Below are 25,767 nucleotides of genomic sequence, written 5' to 3'. Positions count from 1 at the left end.
AATTAAAACTACCGTTCTTTCAAACTCTTCTCAGATTTCCTCCTTTCCTTTCTTGATATTAGCGCCATTTCGATTCGAATTTTGAACTATAATTAAATGTCTACTAACGGACACTTTTTCCGATGAAGTCTGAGATGAGATAACGCTCTTTACCTTTCATATTACAAATTGCTATTTATTTTTTAATAAAACTACATTTACTTTTTATTTTTTATACTTTATACTATTTTAATTTTATCTGCAGCAGCAGATAAAAATAATATAAATAGCAATTTATGATTGCCATAGTGACATTTAAAATTTCACAAATGTCAGATTACTTAGAAAATTTAAGTCACATTTGTATTACGCACATTTTGTGATGAAATTGACCAAATATATAAAATAAAAAAATAAATGTATGAAATTAAGTGCTTGTTATATTAATTTATAAATTTCGTTTCAATATAAGATTTTTAAATTAGTTTTATGAATTATTATATACGTAATGGTATGTGATATAAACTTCAAGGGAACTTAAATATTACTAATTAAAGTATTTTCAATTAAATAATCAAAAAAAATATTTATTTTCAGGCTAGCTCTATAATCTTAGCTGGCTTAGGTATGGCAGCAGTAGGTTTTGCTGGTAGATACGTTATGAGACAAATGCCCAACGCTTCCGTTAAATTTGCAGAAGCTATGAAAAATCTCCCGAAGTTTGATACTGAAAGTTTAGCAAATTCTAAATATTACAAGGGTGGCTTCGAGCCAAAAATGACAAAAAGAGAAGCATCTTTAATTTTAGGTGTTAGTCCTACAGCTAATAAATCCAAGGTTCAAATTAAATTTTACATTTTTTTTTCCAATTACAGATACGTAAATATATAAAGTATAAATGTAAATAATTTATATTTTCTTTTAGATACGAGAAGCGCACAGAAGGATAATGTTGCTTAATCATCCTGACAAAGGTGGATCCCCATTAATTGCTGCCAAAATAAATGAGGCCAAAGATATATTGGAAAGTGGAAAATCATAGCTCTTTACTTGTTGTAGTTCTAAATAATGTAGATATCCAAAAAATAGATCCTCCTATGTGTTACAAACAAAGTAAACATCAACCTTAAGAGTATTGTGTTTATGCCTTGTTCCTTGAATAATTTATATTCATAATAATCAATTTTAGTACAAGAAAATAAAGATAAAATCTAACATCTCAATAATTTATTATATTATTACAAAGAATTCACAATTTTACATTTTATAGCATGCTAAAACATGTTAAGGAAATCCTCACCATTAAACAAGCTAAGCCTAAAACATCAAGATTTATAAAATTGACTGATAAGCGGTGTCTGCAATTATAAAAATAAATACAACGCAGTTGTAAATATGCATAAAAAATATTCTGAGGTTAGAGTTGTTTTTCATTTCATATTTTAAACAGTACAAAGTACAAGAGTACAAGTTCAGTTGCATTAATATGTAGATAAATATAGAGAATGAATAGTTTGGAGTATAGAGTGAGAGTAGTTATTATAAGTACAATTAATAAATAAAAATAGTTCTTTTATGAGGTGTTTTGGTAGTGCTTTTGAATTTATATAGTTTATAATCAAGCTATAATGGATCTCACTCATGGGAAAACTTACATAGAAATAAATACATATTTCTTCTATAAATAATTGGTATTATGTAAAACAAAATAATTGAAGTATTTTATAATTACACATCTAGATTCTACCTGATAAGTTGTGTTCTGTAAACTTAAAAAACACATTATAAATATGTTTATTTCAATCGCACATTATAATGTGCAGTTGGAATAAAAAAGGAGTTTGCTTATAAAAAAAACATGGCTTTATTGGCCTTATATAAATTATAAAAGTAACTTAAATTATAAACACATTTCAAAATTATATGACATTAAACCATTAATACTATCCTGGTCCATAACCACAATATAATTGTCATAATAAATATTATAATCAATAAAAACAAAAGCTTTTATTTTTTCATATCAAAAAATACTAATTATAAATAGTACATAGGACAATGTTAGCCAAAATATAGATGACATATTTTAATACACTGAACATTTATGTACTATATTCAAACAAAAATAATAACTACTTACAACTGTACCATGTGCAGTGCTTGATAAGGGATTGTCCAAGTAATTATGTAATACGAGTTTTGTTAATATATTTTTATTTAAAAAAAATGAAGTTTGCCTCATAAAACAGAAATGAAAATGCAACTGGAGAGATTTATTTCCCTAGTTTTAAATAAATAAGAACAATGTTGCATAACACCTTTTTTTGAATACTTCTCCAGTTTCTGTAACACATCATAATGTTTTACAAAACTGCTCGCTTTCTCCCAAATTGTGTTACATGAACAACCTCTTAAAATTAGTACACAATTATATAGCTCTGTTAGGTGGGTGACAAAAACATACATATACAATATGAAAAAGTTTGATGTTAATAAATATAGTTTAGAATATTTAATTCTAGTATTCTTTATTTGGGTATTTTAATCTATATCTCTGTAATAAATAAAAAGATACAAAATAAAAAGATTATAGAATTTGGTAAATTATTTGAAAAGATGAGATCAAAAGTTTCTTGGGTCACATTATAGCTCAGTTTTTCGCTCACCGAGGCTCTTTTTGTTGCTGCTCTCGACGTTGCTTCGCAAAACGGGATCTCAATTTTAGTATTGTAGCATTTGATAAAGTCCCAGGTACTTTGAAAATTGACTAAAAATACACAAGTAATATTAATTATATATTTTAATACTGATTTTTAAAATAGTGTGCCTAATGATTATTCTAATTATTAAATCTTTTATATATAATAAAATATTTTTTAATAAGACCAAAGGCTTTTTAAGCTGTTCAATGAATAATAAAAGTAGAAAAGAAATTATTATAAATGCTAATATAAAGCTAGAACAGAAATATTGTCTTGTATATACGGACTATAAAAGTTAAAACAATTAGTTTCCTGCTATTCTAAACAACAAATGCTACAGACCATGACTAACTGGTTTGTAAATCTCGTAATTATAATCATAAATGGATATTTTAAAGTCAGTATAGAAGTATTTACATAAATTTTATACATTATTATAAAATATATCTTTTAATTATGTTTTTATCATGTTACCTGCATAAACTCATGGCAGTGCAATGCACTAGCATTTTTTACTATGGCCTTAAAACATTCAGCCAAGGAAGTGAAATCATTACAAGCCATTATGGAAGCTCTGTTGTTTTTTATGAGTGTTAGACAAACTCTAAATAAAATTTTGGAGCCCTCGTAAAAAAGGCAATCCCATATGCGTAATACGGTTTCTATAGGTAGTACTTCAGCAAATAGGCAGACAAACCACTTGGTAGTTATAACTGCCCAGGGTAAACCTTAAAAAAAATGAGTTTGTAATTTAAAATATAATATAATTTTGAAAGTAACCATCCAAATAATTTTTTGTCCATATTCACCAATAAAATGCACTATAATAAACTCTAAAATGTATTTATCTCAGACAAGCAAGGAAAGGATTGTAATCAAGATCATTTTCTACAAAATATTAAATTATTAGAAATAAATGTCATTAAATAAAATTACATTAGTCACTTAATTTTCAAATATTTTAAACAAAATAATTACATCTCTGTAATAATTTAACTATGTAATTATAATTACAGAGTTATAATTAAATTATAATTGTTATTATATAAAATTGCTGGTGTCATTGGTTCTTTAAATATAAATCATATTGATAAAATCAGCATTATACACATTTAAATGTTATAGCATCAGTTTTTTCCTATCAATGATAGACCATGAGTAATCTTTTATGATAAAGAAGATAACAGTGTTGCAAAATATGAGTACATACCTAAGTTAATCACATGTTGGTGGACATCAGGGGCCTTAGATTTCACTAATTCAGACAATACTTCGATATCAACAATAAGACCATCCATAGTTTTTGTATAGTAGTCAGGGAGTATTTTTTCTACTAACACCTTTAAAAGCCAAAAGGATGTCTCCTCACTTTTTGTAGCCAATAAAAGCAAACCTTTAAAATAAAATGTTTCATAATATAAATAGGTGTACCTACTTGTTTCAAATTTCAATATTCATGCCTATTAAATATTCTAAAAATTAATCATAAAGTAAGATCTACTTTACTAATAAGGCTACTGTCTAAAGCACTACTGTAAACACTATTTATATTGGTAAAGTAATTTATTACAATGTTTTTACTTAAAAAAGTTATTTTAAATAAATTTAAAAAGAATGTGTACCAGCAATATAATTCAATCCTTGACAATATCCAACTACTCTGTTATTATGAGCATAAGCAATAAGAACATTGAATAAGTGAGCTTGATGGTTAGCTTCTTTGGAAAAATATATATTATCAGGAAATGTACGGGGCAAATCTGTTTTCACAAGATCTACTAATTCCTTTTCAAAGGGACTATCTAGAATTTTTTGGTATAAGTCTGGATTTTGATCTTTCATTTTGTCTGCCTCTGAAATTGCCATCCATACAGATGGGCGGTGCTCACCTAGATAAAAGAAAAAAAAGTCAGTACAAATCTTAATTAAAATAATAGAGCAACAACTTTATTTTATAATTTAGGGGAAAATGAAGATACATTTGCTAATAAAAAATGTCTTAAAATAAATGTTAATTAGTTAAAGTGTATATTTACTTGGGATGCCCTTGCGTACATATCTTTTAACCGTATTTGTTCGCTTGACCGACTTTCCTTCTCCCAATAAAAGAGACCATTTTTGTGCTCTAGACGCCAAAACTTTTAAGTAAACAGACATGAATTCTTCATAGCTTTCATAATCAAAATCATCGTGTCTCTCGAAACCGTATTCATCCACAGTACTAAAACATATCATTTTATAAACATTGTGTTATATTTTGAGCAAACACAGTGAATCATTATGAATTTTACCTGAAGCTAGAGTGAGCCATTTCTGTAGTTTTATAAATATTTACTTGCTTGTGTCAAAGATAAGCATACTCCATGATTATTGTTATTTTTAAATTGATAAATGTAGCTACGCCCCCAAAACACCCCACTTGCGCTGTCGAAGATCGAAGTATCACGGATCAGCCCAACATGACAGCTATCAGCGATGAACATTGCCCAATTTAATAGCCTTTACGCCTTATACCTATCGACTGTTGACATTTATGACACTTAACCCATTGACGGTTGATTGAAAAAATAAAATGAAAAAATCAAATATTATATTTATTTGATAAAATTTTAAATCAAGATTAGAGATATAAAAAATAAGCTAATTATAATAATTAAAAACTAAATTAGTATTTTTAACAAAGACGTTATCTTTGCTACCTATCGTTTTCAAAAGTAGTAAAATTTAATTCAAATAAAATGTATTATTAGCTTTATTTGACATTATTATGTAAATATGTAAACGAATTATTTTATATTATATTTTATTATGGTTTTATGTTTCATGGTTCTATATAATTTAATTACGGTTTGGAGTTACCTACGGTGCATGTTCAACCCTAAATCCTTATTAGTAAATAGATGACAATTCTTTTGACATTTGCGAATTGACAATTTGATTTGTTATAAATATCAGGCAAACAGTGTTGTCAAACATTTTTCAATTTAAATAAACTCAATTATTTTAGAAGAAAATATAAATCAATTTCTTCAGTATATACATTAATTTTTATACTAATGGGGCCTCCACCTGTTGTAACTGGAATTTCCCCCAAAGAGGGGCCCCCTGGTACTAGAGTAACAATCCGAGGGGAGTTCTTAGGAACAACTACAACTGATTTGATAGGTATCTCTTATTCGCTGTACTATATAACATAAACGATAGCCGAATTATTTTAATGTGCATTAAATGTTCTTTTTTAGGCTTAAAAATTTGTGGATGTGACTGTTTGTTATCAGCAGAATGGAAAAGTAAAAACAAGATTATAGCTAGATCTGGTCCATGTAAAGGACGTGGAGATATCATTGTCACAACGAAGTCTGGTGGTGAAGGGACATCTACTGTACAATTTAGAGGTATACTAAATAATAATTAACTTGTTATTGTAAGAAAAGAAATTGACTAAAATTGTTTCTTATCTTCAGGGTATCATGAGTCTATAGGGCCTGTGAAGGAGAGTGCAGTGTGGGTGGAAGAAGCTGCACCACCATCTTTGCCATGGGGTAGGAGACCAATGTCACCAACAGCTTACACTCCCCCTGATCCTCTGGGTTTGTCTACAGAGGGAGAAGACTGTAAATTTCCAGAAGAAGAACTACATGAATTATTTCCTGATGGGTAAAATTATAATTATATACACTAAATATAAAAACCTATATATACAAAAAATCATATTTATTTAAAATATATGTATTTTAATATATGTACTTTAAGTGCTGTTAATACCAAATAAATATAAATTATCTATTTACACATGACATGTTATATGAATAGGTACTACCTAGGCAAGCATGCTCCACCTTCATCCGCACTGTTCGGCACTTACCACCAGGTGAGATAGTGGACAAATGCTTGCCTATCAACAATAAAAAAAAAAAAAAACATTGGAACAGAAACTATAAAATCTGTAAAAAAATTCTAAATAAAATCAATCACAAGTAGTTTTAATTAATACTCAAATTGAATGTAATTGAAATATATTTTAGATCAGGAAATCTGTCTGATGAAAATTTTCAACCTGGATGGTATCTGTTGGAACATCATAGCAATACATCATTTGAAGATCTTAAGGCTGGGATGGTGTTTTTACAAAGGAAGGTAGAAAATTTTAATAAAATTTAGTACATATATATAAGTAGCCGGCCAGGCAGACATTTTCCAGAATGGAAAAGAAGCCTAGTTTCAATTTTTTCTACATTTTCTGTAGCTATTACAGATTATATAATCTCAATTACCTATAGTTACTCAGAGATGGATCTTGGATAATGCCTAACATTAATAGATTTTTATATTCTTTAAACGTGTCTCTATAATGTTGGACATGCCTTCCAAAAGATTGAGTTATTTTGAACCCTAGGATTTTTAAAGGGTAATATAATGATGCAATAAAAATTATATTCTTTTAGGTTGAAGGTCAAAAAGAAGGTCAACTTAGTTTTTTAAAAGCTAACACAGGTGCTGTTATGGATCAATTGGACAGATTAGTTCTGTTAAAGAATATGTATGAAGATGACCAGAGAAAGAGCGGGAAGGAGCCCTTACCTAGCCTTCAAGCTGCTATAGAAGGTTTGTTATAATCTTTTAATTAATTTTATTAAAGTATAATAAGGGCCTTGCAACATAAAAATAAATAGTGGACTTGTACAGTTTACAAAAACAATTGTCCACAACAGTCGCATTTACAAGCAGAAGCCATGTTGCTGTGCCACAACTGCCACATTTATTTTGTTTCCTTTAGGTTTGCTAAATTTAATATTATATCTTTATATATTTTGTTATTACAGAATCTATTTCTCTCGCTGATTCGTTATTTTCCGAGATTCTGTCTCGAAAAGAAAATGCAGACAAAACTCGGGAAGCTCTCTCATTACTTACGCGACATAAATTTCTTTTTCAACTTCCCGCTTCAATTGACAAGAACATAAGAAAAAAGGAATATGACTTGGTAGTCAATGATTATACAAGGGTGAAGAATTTATTTGGCAATACTGATGTTAAGGTATGTTTACTCAAGGAATGTTTTCATTGTAATGAAAAGTTTAAAACATGTATTAGGGAAACACGGGAGAATCGGAGCCACGGGGTAATGAGAACTACTTCAGTTAATGTATATGTGAATGAGTTAGATCCTGTTTTGCTATTACATATCATAGAAGGACACATATCATAGAAGGACACATACCATAACTGTTTATATTATCGATAGTTATCTGTAACGGTGACTGATTACCATGCTGGTTACGGGATACAATGTGAAGCTGATTTAATTTTAATCTTTACAATCTTATTTATTTACATTTATACAGATTTTGTACAAATAACAATATTGCATATTTCTATATTAATAATCGTCATAATATTACGATATAAATTAACTTTTTAAAATTAATCTTTGTAGCTTTTTCAAAAGATTCTTGTTGAAATTGATAAGAAAATAGAAGATTTAAAAGAGAACTTACACACTAGAATGAAAACAATGCCTGTAAATGTTGAAGAACAAACCAAATATATAAGGTATGAATTATTTGAATAAATAACTTGGTCACTTAGTAAATAACTTAAAGACAATGTTTTACTGCCTATTAACTCATGTTTTGTGGAGTTATTTGTGTTTTATTTGTATTTTAAACCTTAATTTATCAATATAAATAAAACATATTTACTATCTTGTTTTGTATAATTATTATTTTATTGTTTTAAAATAAAATTGTGTAAAGTAATTTACGTATATGTAGAAAAACAGTTTTAATACATAAAACAATTGATAATATTGAGCTTTAGAGTTTCTTTTAACAACGAGTTAGGCGAATAAAAGCTTAAGCTTCTAATGCTTATTTTATAGTACAGTCGACAAGTGGTAGTCGCTCTTAAGTTAGGCTTTCTGAACTTATTGGCACATTATTTACTCGAGAAGAAAATTCAAAAACAAGAAAAATTTGAACTTATTGGCACATTATTTACTCGAGAAGAAAATTCAAAAACAAGAAAAATTCAACTTTCAAGAATCAACTTCATTCGGCCGCAATTTTTAGACGACGAGTCGCGGCTTTCAATGTTCAAAAACAAATTTGATCAAAAACAAAATTGAACTGTTCTAGGTTACTTATTAGCCTGAACTTCGAAAAGGACGCGGCGTGGATCGCTATCACTACTCGCAAGGACTATCTAGTTAGTCTCATGAATAAAGTGAAAGAACATTTCAAACAAAAAGAGGAACAAGAATCTGGCGACAAAGGTATACTATTATAAAACGGTTAAAATGTTTCTATACATTAATGTATTTGAGAGAAAAATATGTGAAGAGATGTAAAATGCTAATACAATATGTCGCTCTGTTTTTCTTTTTGTTTAGTGAATAGAAACGCAACGCAAAGTGAATTGTATATGGATTTTTTTGGAATTATTAGATGATTTTGAATGAAACGTTTTTACATCACAACTATTAAACCTGGATAGGATATAGTTTATAATTTTGAAAAAATGGCTAAAAGGTCAATTGCATTTTAAAATTGTGAAAGGTAAGCGGAAGCGCGACGCGGACAGCGAGGGTGCGCACAGTGCAACGCGCGCGGCGTGGTGCGGCGCGGCGTGCGGCGCGCTGGCGGCCGAGCTGCACGCGCTGTGGCCTCTCGCTCGCCGCTACTTCGCGGGCGAGCTGGCCGGCGCGCCCAGTGAGCCGCAGCGGCATGCTGATCTGAAGGTATTGAGTTCAACCGTGAAAGTTAGAGATTTCAAGAAAAGTTACTTCCTTGAAATGTATTTATTACTTGAAGAATAAGTCAGACGAAAACCAATACAAAACATAAAAAAATATTTACTTTTTAAATAAAATTATTTCACTCAGAGAATGAAATATTTTAAATTTTCATTTCCTCGTTCTGGTAACGAGCGCAATGTTGAATTCCGCTATTTAAAAAAGAAATCCTCTAATATTTTACGGAAAATAGACAAGGGAGTGCCTTAACACTAAGTTCCCTCTGCCTGCCCGGCTATACACGAAATAATAAAAAATGCCTTCAAAACTAAACTAATCTGCTAAATAGTTGAATTTATAAATAACTTCATGACTGGGGCATAATTATGTTTACTTAAGTACGGATTTTTCGACAGTACGTCATCAGTACTGCATTTGATTAAATCATTTATCTATGATCACCACTACTATGTTTAGTATAAATAATGCATTAAAATAAAATGAAATGTTCAATTATAAATAAAAAAAATGCATTCTCTTGTCAATTGATCATTCTTAGCAATTATCTTTAAAAAACGAAAATTTGTAAAAATCTCTAACAATTTAAACAGTACATACTGTAAAAAGCGTATAACAATTTCGACGTAGCTTAATAAACCATTTGGTCCATTTTCAAGAGGCATGGATGGGATGAGGTTCTACTAAGTTTACTAAAAATATTTGTGAATATAATAACATATAATACGTATACCTAATTATAACATTTTTTTTTAGGAAATGATAATAGCACTAGTGCAACAGTTCTCAGAACAAATGCGGACATGTCTATTGTCCGGGGGCGCGGCACCCAACGCTGAGTTGTTACGCTCGCGCCTCCTCGCCAATCTGCGTAGTCTCCGGGAGGCCTATGAAAGCTTGCTTAAACTGGATTTACCTTCTCAGGTATAATGTATATAAAAAATAAGAAGAACTCAGTACTCCACGGTTCTCTTTCCACCACATATAACCTGTCGCATTTACAGTCGCCCGCGTGTGCTCAGCACGACTGGCCTCTGGCTTCAAAATATAAATATAATACCATAATTTTGGTTAAACGATACTTGCATTCACTTTATTTAATCATTACATATATACTTTAAAATCTTGATTTGTAGAAAATACAAAAAGTAATCAGCAATTTACTCTAATTTTTAACATTCTTATTATCCTACCAGCCACTAAGTATAGTAGAGAAAATAATATTCGACTACCGAGTGCACGGTATGACGGTGTTCCTGCAACGCGCTCACAAACGAGTCAGAGGCTTACCCGACAAGGAGACGTGGAAGATACAAGAGTTCTCTGATTATGGAGCTATTACTAATTTGGTAATTTGCTTATCTATTTTTTCACGCTGTATCCCGCATGTAACAAACAGACCTAACCTAGTGTTAAGACACTTTGTTGCCCACTTTCCGCCCAATTCATGAGATATTAATGAATAATAATGTAGTTCAAGCGGGCGAAGTCGCGAGCGGGTGGCTAGTTTACTACAAATCTGTTATTTCTATTTACAGCCACAGCTACTTGAGACATACATAAACGATGCATTGTCATCCATTCATAAATGTGTATTCACAAGCGGTAGACGTGAGACAGCACTTTTGGCTGAAGGTAGTGAGCCATTGGCGGTTCTGCAAAAGCATATACAGCAAATATTGCTTACATTTGTTAATGTATTGCAAGATCTCGCTTTGCAACACGATAATCAGGTATGATTATTTATAATTATTTGAATTAGGAACTCTTGTTTTTATTGTATTTCTGCTCGAGTTGACTTTATTTATTATTTAGTCATTTACTCATAGTTTTTTAAAAAAAACTGACGATATGTTTTTTCACGACATGAAATTATTTTACACAATAATAAAATAAAGAATTTAAAATAATTAATGTAATAAAACTGTTCTATAATCTTATAATTATAATGTTATATTATATTAATATATAAAACATTTGATAATTACAGGATTTCAACAATACAAGTCTATCTGTAGCTCTCGACCAGCCATTGGAAGAGCTGACCCACTCTCTAGGAGATAATAAAGCTAGATCTTGGCAACAACGTTTACTCATAGCAGCTGCTAACGCTCAGTATACGCGACGTGTTATATTAACTAATATAAATAATTCCTTTGAGAGGTGAGTTGTGAAAATATTTTGTTATAGTTGGTGGTACTTGTCTTTCAATTTTTCATTACGAGAATAAACAACACAGACGAAGAAGGGACTGTTGTAGTGCAGCGGCACATCATATGACTAAACCCAAAGGTTGTGATTTCAATTTCTATTTGAGGGAATAAATTATTTTCATCTTCTCGCCCTGGTGAAAATAGCTATACGTTACTACGTTAAGTTCAGAACATCATATTTTCATTCATCTCTAAAAACTAACTAAACTAAAAACTAACTAAAATTTCCTTGTATGCAATCTGTCATCATAACTATATTGTGTTCAGTCAGGCCAAAATAATGAAATAATAAAAACGTGCATGTCTAATAATAATTGAATGCAAGTAATATGTGCTACAGTATAACTTACGTTTTAAATGTAGTAAAATTAAATAACTCCAAATGACCAAATTCCATTATTCCAGCTACGAGTTCCCAAAGCCAACATTAGCAATGCAGACCACCAAGGAAGCACTAAGTAATTTAGAATCAGGGATAGCAGAAACCTATTTAGAACACAAGGGTGATCCTTTAGTGGGGACGATAGAGCCTAGCATGTATATGGGCAGACATAGGATAGACCCAGATGCAATTGTAGACGATGCAAGGCCTTATGTATATGAAATAATTAATAATTTGATTGCTGTTCATGCTGAGGTGAGTCTAATTTTAGTAGTTTAAGTAAATTTAATGATAATAATATTATTTTTTTTCTTTTATATTTTTCATGAAATGAAAAAAAAACTATAAATATTTTGTCATAATATGTAATGCAAAGAATTAATAGAAAAGTGATATATGTATAGTAGTAGAAGTAATTTCATTTAAAACTAAATGTTTTAAATATAAAATTAGCAATATAATAATTATTATATTTAAATAAATATAATTTTCATTCTCATAATGAAAAAATATAACTTACAAATGTTTCAATAGATGGCGTTAGTGGTAAGTTAAATCGCGATATCGTTTGGTTGCAATGACTACAGATATAGTTTTGGCGTCCAAAAATGAATTAACTTTGCGCAGAGGCAATATCGTAACCAATGAGGTTAATCCGAGGTGCGATTATTGCTAGTTGAAAACTTTACCAATACCCCGCCTTGTGGACGTGAAATACCGTCCGCTCTGGCAATTTTTGAACGGCTGTAAAGGCCTAATGAATAAAATTGAATAAATAATGAATAAAATTGTATAAATAATGAATAAAATTGTATAAATAATGAATAAATCCATAAAGAAAAAGGGGGAATCTTTTTTAAATGTAGATTGGGTTATAATCCGCTTCACGCTGTATCCCGTTCCCCCACACAGCAGGTATAGGCAGAGGAAACCTGGTGTTAAGTTAACGGAGTGGCGTTCCCCACTTTCTGCCGATTTCTGGAGGCATTGCGTGTTGAGCGGCAGAACTCGAAAATAATGAGGACAGTCGTGCTGCTATGATGGCTTTGAAAAACCAGTAATAATATGTAAATCGTCAGGTGGACAGCATATGCGGCGCGGCGTGCTCGCGCTACGTGCGAGACATCAGCGAGACGGTGTGCGAGGAGGTGTCGCGCCTGTGCGCCTCCCCCGCGCCCGCTGCACCCCCTTCCCCCGCCGCCGCCTTCCGCGCACGCCTCGAGACCACGCTGCTGCGACTCGCCTCCGCCGCGCACCTCACTAGGAAGGCTGAGTTAGTGCTGTTTGTGTACTGTTGACTCAGAAATATAGTCTAGTTCTGTAGTCTAGAAGAAAAGTTTATTGGGTTAGCTACAAAAGCCGCCTTCCGTGCGCGCCTCCGGCCCGCCTAGTTACGGTTTGCCTGAGTCGTGCTTGTGACTAGGGAGCCATCTTTATGTACTGTAAAGCTTGATACAATCCACAGAATTAGAGAATAGGGAAACTCCCAGTCCGCTCGACGACCGCAAGCCGAGGTTCGAGCCCCGCAGGGGGCGCCCTTGCGTCGTCGGCACTACCCACAGGCAGCCACACAGTGCCTGCATATTTTCAGGGACAGAGTACCCTCTTCCCTACCCACCCGGTGTCGCTGTAAAGGCCAGTAAGGCTAACAGCATTAAAGTCAAGTCCGAAAAAAAAAAAAACAGAATTAGCCTTTTCTTCTTTTTCTGATTTTATTTCGAAATTCGAAGTGAGACGTGTTAACTCGTTATAGTTACAGCTTGTCATTCGTGGGTTTGTCAACGACATTTGTGCATAATCGATTATTTCGCTTACACAATGAATTGAATTCAAAATTGAATTTTTTAATACGGTTTCTTTTATTGCTATGATAACAGAAATGTGTTTTATTTAAAAATACAATAAAATAATAATCCTCCTTTCAGGAACTACCTAATTGAAACATTAGCAAGTATTCCGCCGCTAGAGACAGATGAGGAGAAAAAGTGAGTATATCTTTAAATCTGTGTTTAAAGCATTTTCTTTTTTTTTTAATCTATTAACTTAACCTAGCCGCACGCAGCGGGGTAGTCAGAGATCGGAGTACCAAATGCTACGTCTCTACATACTTCTTTCGCCACTTACGTCAACCTACCTTCCTATAAATGCCGTCCGGGCGTTCCTAATGTTTTTTACGTGACTTTCCTCCAATATCTCTAATACTGTGTTTTCGAAGGTCAACCGAGGTCTCACCCTATCTCCCTTACCGCTCAATTTCATCATAAATCTTTTTTGCCATTCTTTCATCACTCATTCGTCCCACGTGCCCAAACCAGCTGAGCACGTTCTTCGTTCACACCGCTATATTATAGTTTAATTTTTCATTTTAAATATAAGTCTAACAATATATAGCTAATTGTGAAACAACAATTGGTACTTTATTTATAAAGACAATCTTAGAATTAATTATGATCTATTATATTTTAGAATTGACGTTATGACACATTTTATTTTCAGACGTATGGACAACATCATACAAGGCTTTAAAAAGCGAATGGAGTTACAATTGGCAAGCCTCAACTGCAATATAGAGACTGTATAGTAAGCTCTTTTTGTCCAAATAAATATTATATACAATATCCGAGTCCGGACTATTTAGATACACTGTTATATTAATTTATTTTATTAAATTAAATTATTTTTATCTTAAATATAGTTATGTAAGATATTTTAGGGATTGTTTGAAAACGTCGTCGAAATGAATGAAACATAATCGTGCATTAACTGTTATTATTTACTCAATTAAACATATATTATGTTATATTTAAATAATCAACTACAATAATCGTGAATACGAAATATATTTATAAATATTGTTAATTTTCTTGTTTTATTTTAATGTAATTCTGTAAAGAGATAAAATATTATAATAATTATAATATTTTTTACAAATACATACTTTAGTATTAAATATTGAAATTGTTTAAGACAAATACTGCAAGTATTCTTAGCTCACTTGAAAAATATATGTAGTAATACATGCTTATGCTAACAAAATAATGTTTTCGTCTTACATTCATAATTTTATAGCGAAATTGTGTATTGACTTACATCAGCGGCCAGCTTATGTAGCATTTGTGTCATGCCAGAGCCAGTTTCTGCGACCATTTTGCGGAAATAACCCTTTTTGTTTTGCAACAGTATGTGCGGATGATCGAACTCTACGAGATGACCCGCATCGAGAACTAATATCTGTTTAACATTAAAATCATTAGCATAATATACAGAAAATATATAGAAAAAAAATATATATATGGATACTGGATAACGTATATTTAATGATTGCTAACTTCACTTTTGTGCCATAGTATTTTTTTTGAGGATAATAACTCCATTTAACAGGGTATACATAAGAATAGTGTTCCGCCCAATTTTGCAGACATTGCTTGTGCAGTGGCGGAACTAAATAAAACGCGCCTTGACGTGTTAGCGAAGCAAAAAAATGAAAATATTTCATTTCCGCGAATGGAAATTGAACCTACATCCATCTTGTTTACAGATACACGCTTACACCACTGCCCCATAATGCCCCCACTAAATAAATGTAGATAATAATGAAAAGATTACGATGTTACATGTATGACCCTGAAAAGTTTAGTAATTTTAACCTTGGCTTTATTGTTATAGGGTCATCAAATTTTAAGAAAGATTTGCAAAAATTAATCGTTCTATTTTCTCTAAAATTAATAAAATTTGTTCAGAATTAACTCGCCGTTATAAAATAACGATATAAATAAATACCTTATCAGAATCTATAACAGTGTGCAATCTATGCGCTATAGTAAGCACAGTGCAAGTCTTGAAGTAATCTCTAATAGTGTTCTGTATCAGGGCGTCAGTTTGTGCGTCCACGTTGGCCGTGGCCTCGTCCAATAGTAATATTTTGTCATTATTGACTATAGCCCTCGCCAGGCATACTAATTGTCGTTCACCAACACTGAAGTTTGATCCGCAATCTGATACTTGTTTGTAGAGTGCGTCTAAAGATATTTGTCATTTTGAGTATGTTGAATTTTAAGATTTATATTTACATAGGGTAGAGGGACGTAGTGTAAAGGCACTAATTTCCCCACTTTCCGTCGAATTCTGGAACCATTTTGCCTCGACACTAGATGGAAGAAATGAAACTGATATTTTATTTTGTATTAAATAAAAATAGAATTCTAAATTTTTTCTGAAACGACCTAATTGCAGGTTTTAAAAATTAATATTAAATAAGCTTAAACTAGCTGGTTACGATTACTATTATATTATATTTTTCATTCGATTATTCATAGTTCGTTACCAACTCCGCCATCTTCTGATAAAAGTTCTACTTTGTCAAGGGCTCTTAGTAATAATTCGTCCGGATACTCATCAAATGGATCCAAATTCTTTCTTAGAGTTCCACTAAATAATACTGGTTCCTACAATTGTATATTGAACGTAATAATAAAGCCAATTTTTGATAATTTATACTGTATTGGGAAAATTACTTATAGCTGTTATACATTATAATGAATATCACGTTTAACGTAGTTTATATTATTTATTTGTATATTTTGTAAGTACCTACTTTTTCGCCTTTGTGATCTTTAAACATAGATTTATAAGGCCTGCGGGGCGTAGGGGAACAAGCGTGTGACTGTAAATGTGACAGGTTGTGGTTCGATTCCCACTAGAGGAAATTAAATATTTTTATTTGATAGCTCTGGTGTCGAGAAAATGGACAGCGAAGTGTTTTAACACAAGGTTTCCGCATGTAGCAGTATAGCTGCTACATGCGGGATACTATACATGAAGCTGAAAAAAAAAAGATTAAAAAAAACAAATTTATTCGTTTTCTCTAAAATATAATGTTAAATACATATCAATATTTTAATGATTATATCTACATTATTAATTATAGACAGAAGATACCAAGGCCATTTTAAATCTCATAAACTATGTAGTACATATTCCTTATTATGTCTTTATATAAAGATATTTCGTCTCACCTGAGGAATGATTGATATTTTTTGTCTTAGATACTTTAAATCTATAGATGTAATATCAATATCGTCAATAGTGATCGTTCCATCCAAATATGCCAAACGGAACAACGCTTGTATTATAGAAGACTTGCCGGCTCCGGTTCTGCCCACTATGCCTATCTGTTAACATATTAACTAATTATAATTATGAGAACACCTGGGCGTGGGGATAGAGGAGGCGGGTGGTTAGTGCTCACCCCAGAATCGTCTTGTGCCCATACCAGACGTTTAACTAATAAAAAAATAGCTCTGAAAAATTTAAAAAACATTCGTATCAACAAACCTTTTCTTGAGGAAGAATGTTAAATTCTAAACTATTTAAAACGAAATCCCCATTAGGAATGTACTTTAAACTTAAATTGTTGAAACTTATTGCACCTGCTGTCGGCCAATTTTGTGGTGGTTTTTGGGCAGATATCTGAAAATTATATTTATATACGACTGATCTATTATATTTTCTTTCTAAAACTAAATATTAAAAGTTTAAAGAAATTTAATTAGGTAATTTGCAAGAATTTTGTGAAATATATAGGTAAATATAAATATATTTTATACTAGAGACCGTCTTCTCTTAACTTACAAACACATACAAATAAGTGTATTTTTATGTGTTTCATGATATAGTTAACTTTTAATTTTTAAAATGTCATACAAAAGCAAGTAAGAAAAGGAAAATATCCAGCTATGTAAACAAAATAACGTAGCATAGTATTACAGTAGACTCCTTAGGTAGTTTTGTGTATTCTAAAATTCTTTCAACACTCGTCATCTGGTTCTCCATTTCAGCGGACTGTCGCATTCCCCATTGGAATATACCAGTGAGCGATATAGACTGCGTTATAATAAGGCCAACATGGCTGCCTTCGATATCTATTAATAAATATTTAATTATTTATTAACAAAATTTTAATTTCTTTTACTTGAATACAAAAGTAGGATGCTAGTGTTGAGGCTTCCGTTCCCCATTTCGGCGAATTCTGGAGCCATTGTGTGCTAAGTGGCAGAACTTGATTTTGCGCTTTGCCTCGAAGCGAAGCCAGAGCGAAGAAATGAAAATATTAAATATTTCATTTTCTCGAGTAAAAATCGAACACGACAGGCATCAACTTGAATTTAGTTAAAGAATAAAACTTTCTTAAAACTTATACAAGAGATTAAGCCTAATAAGTGTGACTTTAATTGAAGTGATTAAAAAAGTTAATAATATCTAAGTAAGTTTCAAAAATGTTTTTAAAATAGAGTGTAGGTATATCAAAGCCGTACCTGTCTTCATTAAGCAAGTGAAAGTAACACATATTATAAACAACAAGCATATGACGTCAAGGAAGTATCCAAATGCGCGGCTACAGGTGATGAACAGGTACCACGCTGAGCTATGGAGATCCTGGTGGCGGTCGAACTCCTTGGCAAGAAGTATTTCGGCCCCAAATGATCGAATTGTAGGTAAGCCCAGTATTGTTGCATTGACATGTCCAAATACAGGACTTCGTGCTTTGAATTATGAAATACGGAACTTTAAGAATATATATTTAAAAAAAAAATGTTTTTTCTATATAAAATATAATTGATCATTAAGATAATTATGATGCCAGTTGTGGCAGGGGCACAATGTGCGAGTGCAAACGTGACAGTTTATGGATTCAATTCCAATCTGAGAAATGAAATATTTAACATTTTCATTTCCTCTCGTGGAAAGCGCGACGCTTAATTCCGCCACTCAACACGCAATGCCTTCGGAATTTGGCGGAAAGTGGGGAAAGTCTTAAGGGAAACGGAGTGTCTTAACAGTTCTCAGGTTCTTTTCAAGAATGAAGCAAAAAAAAATCTGAAGCACAATTCTTGATGCAATGGGGTCTGGTCCGTCCGTAATGGTGATGGATTCGATTCCCTCTTGAGGCAAAGGATAGTTGCTCTGCTCTGATAAGATAATAAGTGTGCCGTTGAGTTCCTCCACTCAACGGCCTGAAAGGGGACACAATACAGCGTGTAGGGGAAAAAAAACTTGAAAACTTGAATTCCAAACTAACTGATTCCTTCCAGGCGTTTGATAGCACCCGTCGTCCTTACGTAAATCAAGCGGAATATATAAAATACTACGAGAGACGTCGCAATTGGTATAAGTAAAGCAACTTCGGTCATTAGAATGATCACAACAACACCAACTAAATTAAAAATTATCTGTGTAGAAAAAGTATAAAATTATCTTTAAAAATATATATTTAATAGAGACCTACTCTAAATCTCGAACTACTTTTGGTCACACCATAAGGAACTGCTAACTGATATTCATTAATAAATATCTCTAAATATTTAGATTTAAATATAAATATTTTTTACTTGTAAACAATCTAGCATAGCTTGAGGAAGCAACTCGTCAACTGAACCCATATCTTTGCTAAAACGGTTCAGAATTCTTCCTGAAGGATTAGCATGAAAAAAGCTCATGGGCGATAGTGAAATACATTCAAACATCATATCGTGTAATCTGTGGAGAATTAAAATTATCATATTTATATAGGGATATTTAAGGAAAATATCTTATATTCTTCACTATGGTAGCAAGACAAAAGCCCGGCGTTAAGTGTAATAAACACCCCATTCCATAGTAGGTTCCCTCTGCTACCTTACTGTATGCGGAATGCAAGCGCAAAGCTGTTTTTTTTTATCTATTTATTTCTATTTTAATCAATTCTTAAATTTTCTATTTTTAACTTTGAACTTCAAATATATACAATCTATATTTCTTATACAAGTTGATATAAATATTTACATTCTTTTAGCTTTACGCTGTATCTCCTATATAGCAGGGTAAGCAGACGGAATCTAGTATTAAGATACTCCATTGCCAACTTTCCGCAGAACTCGAGACATTACGGTCTGAGTGGTGGAATTCAACCCCGTGCCTTGTCTTGTTACCAGAAGGAAGAAATGAAATTATGAAATATTTCATTCCCCCGAGTGAGGTTGTGGGCTTGGGCCACTTTTATTGAAATTGGTGTTACTTACTTTATTGATGACCTCATACACAATGTGAAGAACAAAAAAGCTCGGATCAAAGCAATAGCTACTGTTGCAACTGTCAGAACACCAAAAATAATGACGAAGTCTTTCCGCGTCAATCCGTACTGCGACCATAGCAAATTATCCATAGTCGCGTCACCGGTTAAGTGGTCTTCTGCATGACTCCTAAAAACAATACAGAGTTTTTTTTATTATTTTAATAGGAGTTATATTGATTTAATTTACATATTTTATATATATGAGGCCAGTAGTGGCGCAGCGGCCATACGTATGTGACTGTTAACACGATTGGTTGTAGATTCGATCCTCATTCGAGAAAATGAAATATATTATATAAATAATTAGTTCCACTCAACACACAATGCCTCCAGAATTCAGCGGAAAATGGGGAACGGAGTGTTTTAACACTATATTCCCTCTGCCCACCCCGCTATGTGCGGGATATAGCGTGAAGTTGATATTTTACATATAAATAATTTTCATGGTAGTTCTTTGTTCGTAGCTTCTTAGTTTTCGTAATCACAAAGTATTTTTATTCTATTTACCATCGACATATCCAATAATCGCTCGCACTAGCAAAGAATTGTGCTAATACGAACATTATTAGAACAATAGAGAACAGGCAGCAGGTTGTATCGGCCAAGAAAAAATCCTTGTAGATTGAGCCTTGTACCCTTCCGAAAGTTTGAATTTCCGCCTCTTGCTTTTGGTCCTGCGAGGAATATGTCCATTAATTTAAACTTTTGCAATTATTCAATTTCATTTAAAAATTAAATATTAAAATTAGCTTCACACAGTATCCAGCATACTACAGCGTAGGCACAGGGAACCTAGTGTTAAGACACTCCATTCCTCAGTTTCCGTCAAATTTTTCGAGGTATTGCGTGTTGAGTGGTGGAACTCACCGAGTTTTTGCTTGGTGCAAGAGCGAAGAAAAGAAAAAAAATAATAAATAATAATTCATTCCCTCGAGTGGGGATCGATCCCACAAATGTCTCGTTACAGACACACCATTGTGCCCCTGGGTCATGACGTCTTCAATTTCATTAGTTGTAATAAAATATTTCAGTTTAATTACAGTAAAGTTGAACATCAACGACCAATGAGACCAACGTGATGGCTTTAAGCTTATACCACTTGTGGGTTGTATCAGTGTGATAGATGATGAATCTTCTTTTCGTATTTCGTGAGACTTGTCTTGCATTAATTGTACAATAGGTAACTCCAGTTTCTATAACAAAAGAAAGTTATTATTTTATTTGATGAATTTATTGTTTTCATCATACCTATTATGTTCTATGTTATAAGAATAATTACAGAAAGTTCATCATAGCTTCCTTCTGCAAGAATTAAACCATTCTCCATCACAACTATTTGATCTACAGATTTTATAAATTGCAGCTGATGTGTCACCAGTATAACAGTTTTATTTCCTAAGTATCTGGAACCATAATATATGTTAGTTTTAATTATCTTTTAATTGTATTAAATAAAATCGCATGGTTAGTTTTCCAAAATAAAGTATTAACGATGATTTTTCTAAATAAAGGCTTAGAATAAATAGAAAAGATTTGCAGTTTTGTTTCTGAACGGAGTTTATGGAATTGTTAAGTGTTAAGTACCCTTTAATGCAATTTTCAAATATATGTCTTGCTACTTGTGTATCAACAGCCGACAATGGATCATCTAGCAAGTAAATATCAGCCTGTAATTACAAAGATCTATTAAAATAGTATATTGTTTACGTGCAATAAATGTCGTACCTATCTTTGATAATAATATGAAACTTTCAGTATAAACAAAGAAAATCCGAGAATTGTAAAATGAATGTAGAAAAAAAATAATTACAAACTAATATTTGTAGCTCATTTTGTATCTCCCTTAATCTTAGCATCTTTCCCCTATATATATCTGATAAGCGAAATAAGAACTCTTTCCTACCTCCTTGTAAACTGCTCGAGCTAAATTTATTCTCGCCCGCTGTCCTCCACTTAGAGATACACCACGTTCGCCAACTATGGTTTTATCGCCGTGAATGAACAATGAAATGTCTCTTTCAAGCGCACATACTTTACACACTTCCATATATCGTGATTTTACAAAAGGCTGACCAAATAAAATATTCTGGCGCACGGAACCTTTTAATAGATTTTTTTTAATGTAAGAACTTTAGAGGTGTGGTCCACAAAACCACACAGAATTCCTCATAACCTTGGTTATAAGGAATTTTGTGTTAACGTTGATAGGCTTACCCACAAAAAGCCATGGATCCTGGCTAGCATAACTGACACTGCCTATCACTTCCATGCTTCCCATTAGACAGGGAAGCTCGCTGAGAATCATGTGTAATAAGGTTGATTTGCCCGAGCCAACAGCTCCAATTATTGTTGTTAGCGAACCAGAATATACCTTGTAAATTATGAAAAATATTTGAAGAATCTATAACATGTGCTAGGGTAATAACTAGAAATAAATATTAAATGTTTTTACTTCCAGGTTAACATTCACGACATCGTTTTTCTCTGATGACATTATCCAACGACTGCATGATCCATCAAATTTTATAGCTATCTGATCTTTACGCAAATCTATATAACAATTTGATTATTAACGTTATTTGCTACAATTAATGTTATTTATATACAGTAAATTTATTGATTGAAAAACCTTTAATTTTTTCTTGACTTTTAGATGAAGAAGCCCGCGGTTCGTTTCGCGGTGACCGCCTAATCGGTGGCCGTACGGGATTGACTTAAAAAATATTTTATTAAATATAAATTGCTGAAATTTATTTATGTTAGATATATATTGGTATGTATATAAAATATCTTACGCGGAATAAAAACACGTTTCTTAGGTTTTTCTTGAACTTCTTTAACGTCAACTAGTTGGTCTCTAGACGGCAACTGGCACTCTTCAATTAATAGGAATGCATTAATTCTTTGTATAGCGACATACATTTCAGCGACCTACGATCGAATAGTCAATATTACTTTTGTTAGAGGCCGTCTTGGCGCAGCGGCACAAGGGTGTGACTGTAACGCGACGGTTGTGGGTTCGATCCCCACTCGAGAAAGTGAAATATTTATTTACATTTCTGGTTCCATTTTTTCGCTCTGGTGTTCTGCCACTCAACACGCAAAAGCTCCAGAATTTGGCAGAAAGTGGGGAACGGAGCCTCTTAACACCCTCTGCCTAACCTGCTTTGTGCGGGATACAGCATGAAGCTGATTTATTTATATAAATATTTCCTTGTAAATTTCCTTCTTACCTGCCCTACGGCTTGCGGAAAGAAGAGTGTCATCGTTTGTTTCAGAATGTTATAATAGCATGTAAGGAAGAACACATTTTCGACTGTGATACGGTTGATATACATCACGTAAAGTAAAACTGTGATGAAAATACTGAACCGTGATGTAAACATTATGAACGACATCACCACTCCTCGAATGTAGGAAGTCATTTTAATAAAATACATTTCCTGTCTGATAAAAAACTAGTTGATAATTATTTTAGTCTATACATATATCTATGATTATGATTATTTGTAGAAAAAAAATTGCTTAGAAAGGATAGACAGATGTTCTGAGCCGCAATGGCGTCAGGCAAAACTCATTATAAGATACAGATATCTCTTCTGAGCGACATTCAGTTTTAGGTACTTGTACAACATTATATTTGTACTTTTTCTTAATATACTTTCCTTTAACCCGAATATCTATTTATATACATTTTGCCCATATTTTGCAATTTGCTACAAAATTTGAAAAGGATTGGCACACGTGTCTATTTTTTACATAGTATGAATGTCTTTACAAGGACAATCGGAGAAACAAGAAAATATTTTAACCTATCAAAGTCATATATTCGATTATAAGCAGAAAATATAAAATAGTTTAATAAAAACTTAATTGTACCGCACCTTCTCACGGTATCTATAATCTTTCTGAACGGTTTCTCCCAAGTGTACATTTTTATAACCTCCATGCCCATTATAATTTCTTCCATTAATCTGACTCGTTCATCAGACTTTAACGCTGTTCTTCGTCTATAATATGCCGTACGTGTGCCAAGAAATACTATAAAATGATTAATTATTTATTCATTAATACAAATTTATTTTTATTGCTTTAAATTTAAGTATCTTGTTTTTCATTAAAATAATATTTACCCTGAAATGGTACAACTGCTATAACAATCAGAGCTCCATACACTGCCGATATACCCATTTCCCGATATAAGTAAAAAGTCATCAGCTATAATAAAATGTCATTAATTTAGTATAAGTAAAATTATTGAAAGATGCTCCCATAAAATATTTTTTTATCTTGCAATGAGTATGGCTTACCACGGTCTCTAAAGGTCCTATCCAAAGGTAATGAATAAAAAGTGGACCAGAGTCAAAACGGTTTACGTCATTAGCCATAAGATTTACCACTAGGCCTCCACTGTTTTCAGACATTGCTTGAAGATTAACTTTTAAAGACTAAAATTGAATTATGTACTTTAGTAATTATTATTCTTTTTATCGCTATTTCCATCATGTAAATAAAATCACACCTTTCTATAAATAAGACTGCAAACTCCGACTCGCATTTTCATTCCTATATGCATTACACCCATCATGAACGGATGCTGGACCATAACATTTATCATGCTGCAAAAAACTACTCCAAAAGAAAAAAATACTGCCTCTCCCCAAGTCACGCCACTGGACATCTCATAATATTTATACAAACGAGAGAAATAAGTGTGATTTGTTCTAAAATAAGAAAATACATATTTAATTTTGAAGTAGTAGAAATGAATAATCATTTAAAAATAAAAAAATACTCAAAAGTAACGTACACGTTGTTTTGTAAGTTCTGTGCTGGACTGTAATAACGAAGCAGTAGACCTAAAAATAAGGGCTGCTGCAACCTGGCAAAATAACTTTAGCGTCAATTTGAATATAATATATTTTTACTTGTGTTCAAATAAGCTAATTAAGTATATAGTTACCTGAGTATAAACTCCATTGCCGCCAAAATCAAACCGTATAACATTAGTTCACAACCAAAAACTTTTGTCAATGCTTTCATTAAACTAGGCTTGCTATTATCATCACGAATCCTATGAGTTTCTACTTCTTGCTCCCAAGCAGCTTGCAGTGTGTCGCCTATTGGGAAATATTTATACTAATATTTTTTAATGTGAACAAAGAAAGACGTCACACGTATATAACTAGAAATTAAAGTCTAAATATACCTAAAATATCAGATCGGTGTTCAGGTAACGGCGCATATAGATCTTCTTCTTTTATATCTCTGGTGTAGCCCAACATAAACGTTTCCAAGGTCCATCTGAATATTAAAAATATAAATATGTATATAAAATTAAACAATTTTCAATATAACAGAGAAAAAAGAAACTCCTTAGCGTTCCCTAGATTTAAACGGAGGGGTTCCAGGCCCATGGGAATGTAGGTAGACAAGCTCGGAGAAATGCTTGAGATTTATGATCAAACACATTCATCAGCCTTTCTTCGAGTGGGAATCGAACCCTTTTCCTATTGCGTTTACAGTCATGCTTATCTGCCTCTGTGTGACGACTAGCCTCAGTAATAATGTACCTAATGGCCACAGTAGGAGGTAATTATTAAATTAACGTACCCAAAAGTGAGAATGGA

General features: G+C 32.3%; 4 protein-coding genes and 1 non-coding gene across 6 annotated transcripts in view; 3 read left to right on the top strand and 2 right to left on the bottom strand.

Annotated features, from left to right (window-relative positions):
• Sec5 (exocyst complex component secretory 5) overlaps positions 1 to 14,886 on the top strand; it is a 42,370-nt gene extending 27,484 nt beyond the window's left edge. The window contains exons 1-17 of one of the 2 annotated variants that reach the window (XM_085193304.1): positions 5,599 to 5,846; positions 5,924 to 6,076; positions 6,146 to 6,338; positions 6,707 to 6,818; positions 7,127 to 7,286; positions 7,505 to 7,719; positions 8,119 to 8,234; positions 8,819 to 8,955; positions 9,239 to 9,420; positions 10,189 to 10,356; positions 10,629 to 10,781; positions 10,971 to 11,165; positions 11,423 to 11,595; positions 12,051 to 12,282; positions 13,107 to 13,300; positions 13,953 to 14,012; positions 14,524 to 14,886. In XM_085193304.1, the coding sequence (XP_085049430.1) occupies positions 5,738 to 5,846; positions 5,924 to 6,076; positions 6,146 to 6,338; positions 6,707 to 6,818; positions 7,127 to 7,286; positions 7,505 to 7,719; positions 8,119 to 8,234; positions 8,819 to 8,955; positions 9,239 to 9,420; positions 10,189 to 10,356; positions 10,629 to 10,781; positions 10,971 to 11,165; positions 11,423 to 11,595; positions 12,051 to 12,282; positions 13,107 to 13,300; positions 13,953 to 14,012; positions 14,524 to 14,608 (2,637 nt within the window). In that variant the 5' untranslated portion in view covers positions 5,599 to 5,737 and the 3' untranslated portion in view covers positions 14,609 to 14,886. Of the gene's footprint in view, positions 1 to 5,598; positions 5,847 to 5,923; positions 6,077 to 6,145; positions 6,339 to 6,706; positions 6,819 to 7,126; positions 7,287 to 7,504; positions 7,720 to 8,118; positions 8,235 to 8,818; positions 8,956 to 9,238; positions 9,421 to 10,188; positions 10,357 to 10,628; positions 10,782 to 10,970; positions 11,166 to 11,422; positions 11,596 to 12,050; positions 12,283 to 13,106; positions 13,301 to 13,952; positions 14,013 to 14,523 lie in introns of those variants that run through there. The other variant, XM_085193305.1, reaches the window with a different exon arrangement.
• LOC146534385 (mitochondrial import inner membrane translocase subunit TIM14) lies at positions 256 to 1,985 on the top strand. Its single transcript, XM_085193317.1, has 3 exons — positions 256 to 490; positions 577 to 816; positions 905 to 1,985. The coding sequence occupies exons 1-3, from the start codon at positions 488 to 490 to the stop codon at positions 1,019 to 1,021; spliced, it is 360 nt and encodes a 119-aa protein (XP_085049443.1). The 5' UTR covers positions 256 to 487; the 3' UTR covers positions 1,022 to 1,985.
• On the bottom strand, positions 1,192 to 5,188 carry LOC146534384 (growth hormone-regulated TBC protein 1-A). The gene is made up of 6 exons (XM_085193311.1): positions 4,973 to 5,188; positions 4,718 to 4,902; positions 4,304 to 4,570; positions 3,892 to 4,074; positions 3,156 to 3,409; positions 1,192 to 2,746 (listed from the first exon to the last, which is right to left on the bottom strand). Exons 1-6 carry the CDS (start codon positions 4,990 to 4,992, stop codon positions 2,642 to 2,644), a joined length of 1,014 nt encoding a protein of 337 aa, XP_085049437.1. The 5' UTR covers positions 4,993 to 5,188; the 3' UTR covers positions 1,192 to 2,641.
• Positions 12,643 to 12,781, top strand: LOC146534383 (U4 spliceosomal RNA). Its single transcript, XR_014878492.1, has one exon. It is a non-coding gene; the product is annotated as a U4 spliceosomal RNA (small nuclear RNA).
• A 139-nt stretch (positions 14,887 to 15,025) lies between the features above and the next one.
• On the bottom strand, positions 15,026 to 25,543 carry LOC146534381 (putative multidrug resistance-associated protein lethal(2)03659). The gene is made up of 27 exons (XM_085193318.1): positions 25,347 to 25,543; positions 25,101 to 25,257; positions 24,948 to 25,019; positions 24,660 to 24,861; positions 24,448 to 24,585; positions 24,271 to 24,355; positions 24,022 to 24,178; positions 23,371 to 23,584; positions 22,933 to 23,068; positions 22,767 to 22,850; positions 22,590 to 22,687; positions 22,352 to 22,508; positions 22,041 to 22,237; positions 21,722 to 21,804; positions 21,417 to 21,540; positions 21,178 to 21,330; positions 20,645 to 20,811; positions 20,085 to 20,264; positions 19,416 to 19,563; positions 19,106 to 19,256; positions 18,342 to 18,569; positions 17,794 to 17,948; positions 17,362 to 17,496; positions 17,043 to 17,198; positions 16,352 to 16,472; positions 15,808 to 16,046; positions 15,026 to 15,258 (listed from the first exon to the last, which is right to left on the bottom strand). The coding sequence occupies exons 1-27, from the start codon at positions 25,420 to 25,422 to the stop codon at positions 15,091 to 15,093; spliced, it is 3,981 nt and encodes a 1,326-aa protein (XP_085049444.1). The 5' UTR covers positions 25,423 to 25,543; the 3' UTR covers positions 15,026 to 15,090.
• Positions 25,544 to 25,767: the final 224 nt, after the last annotated feature.

Source organism: Heliconius melpomene, chromosome 11, assembly GCF_056956725.1.
Source record: "Heliconius melpomene rosina isolate 202511_hmr_F chromosome 11, ASM5695672v1, whole genome shotgun sequence".
NCBI classification, from domain to species: Eukaryota; Metazoa; Arthropoda; class Insecta; order Lepidoptera; family Nymphalidae; genus Heliconius; species Heliconius melpomene.
Note: the sequence above shows the minus strand (reverse complement) of the source record. Positions and strands in the feature narration are given on the sequence as shown.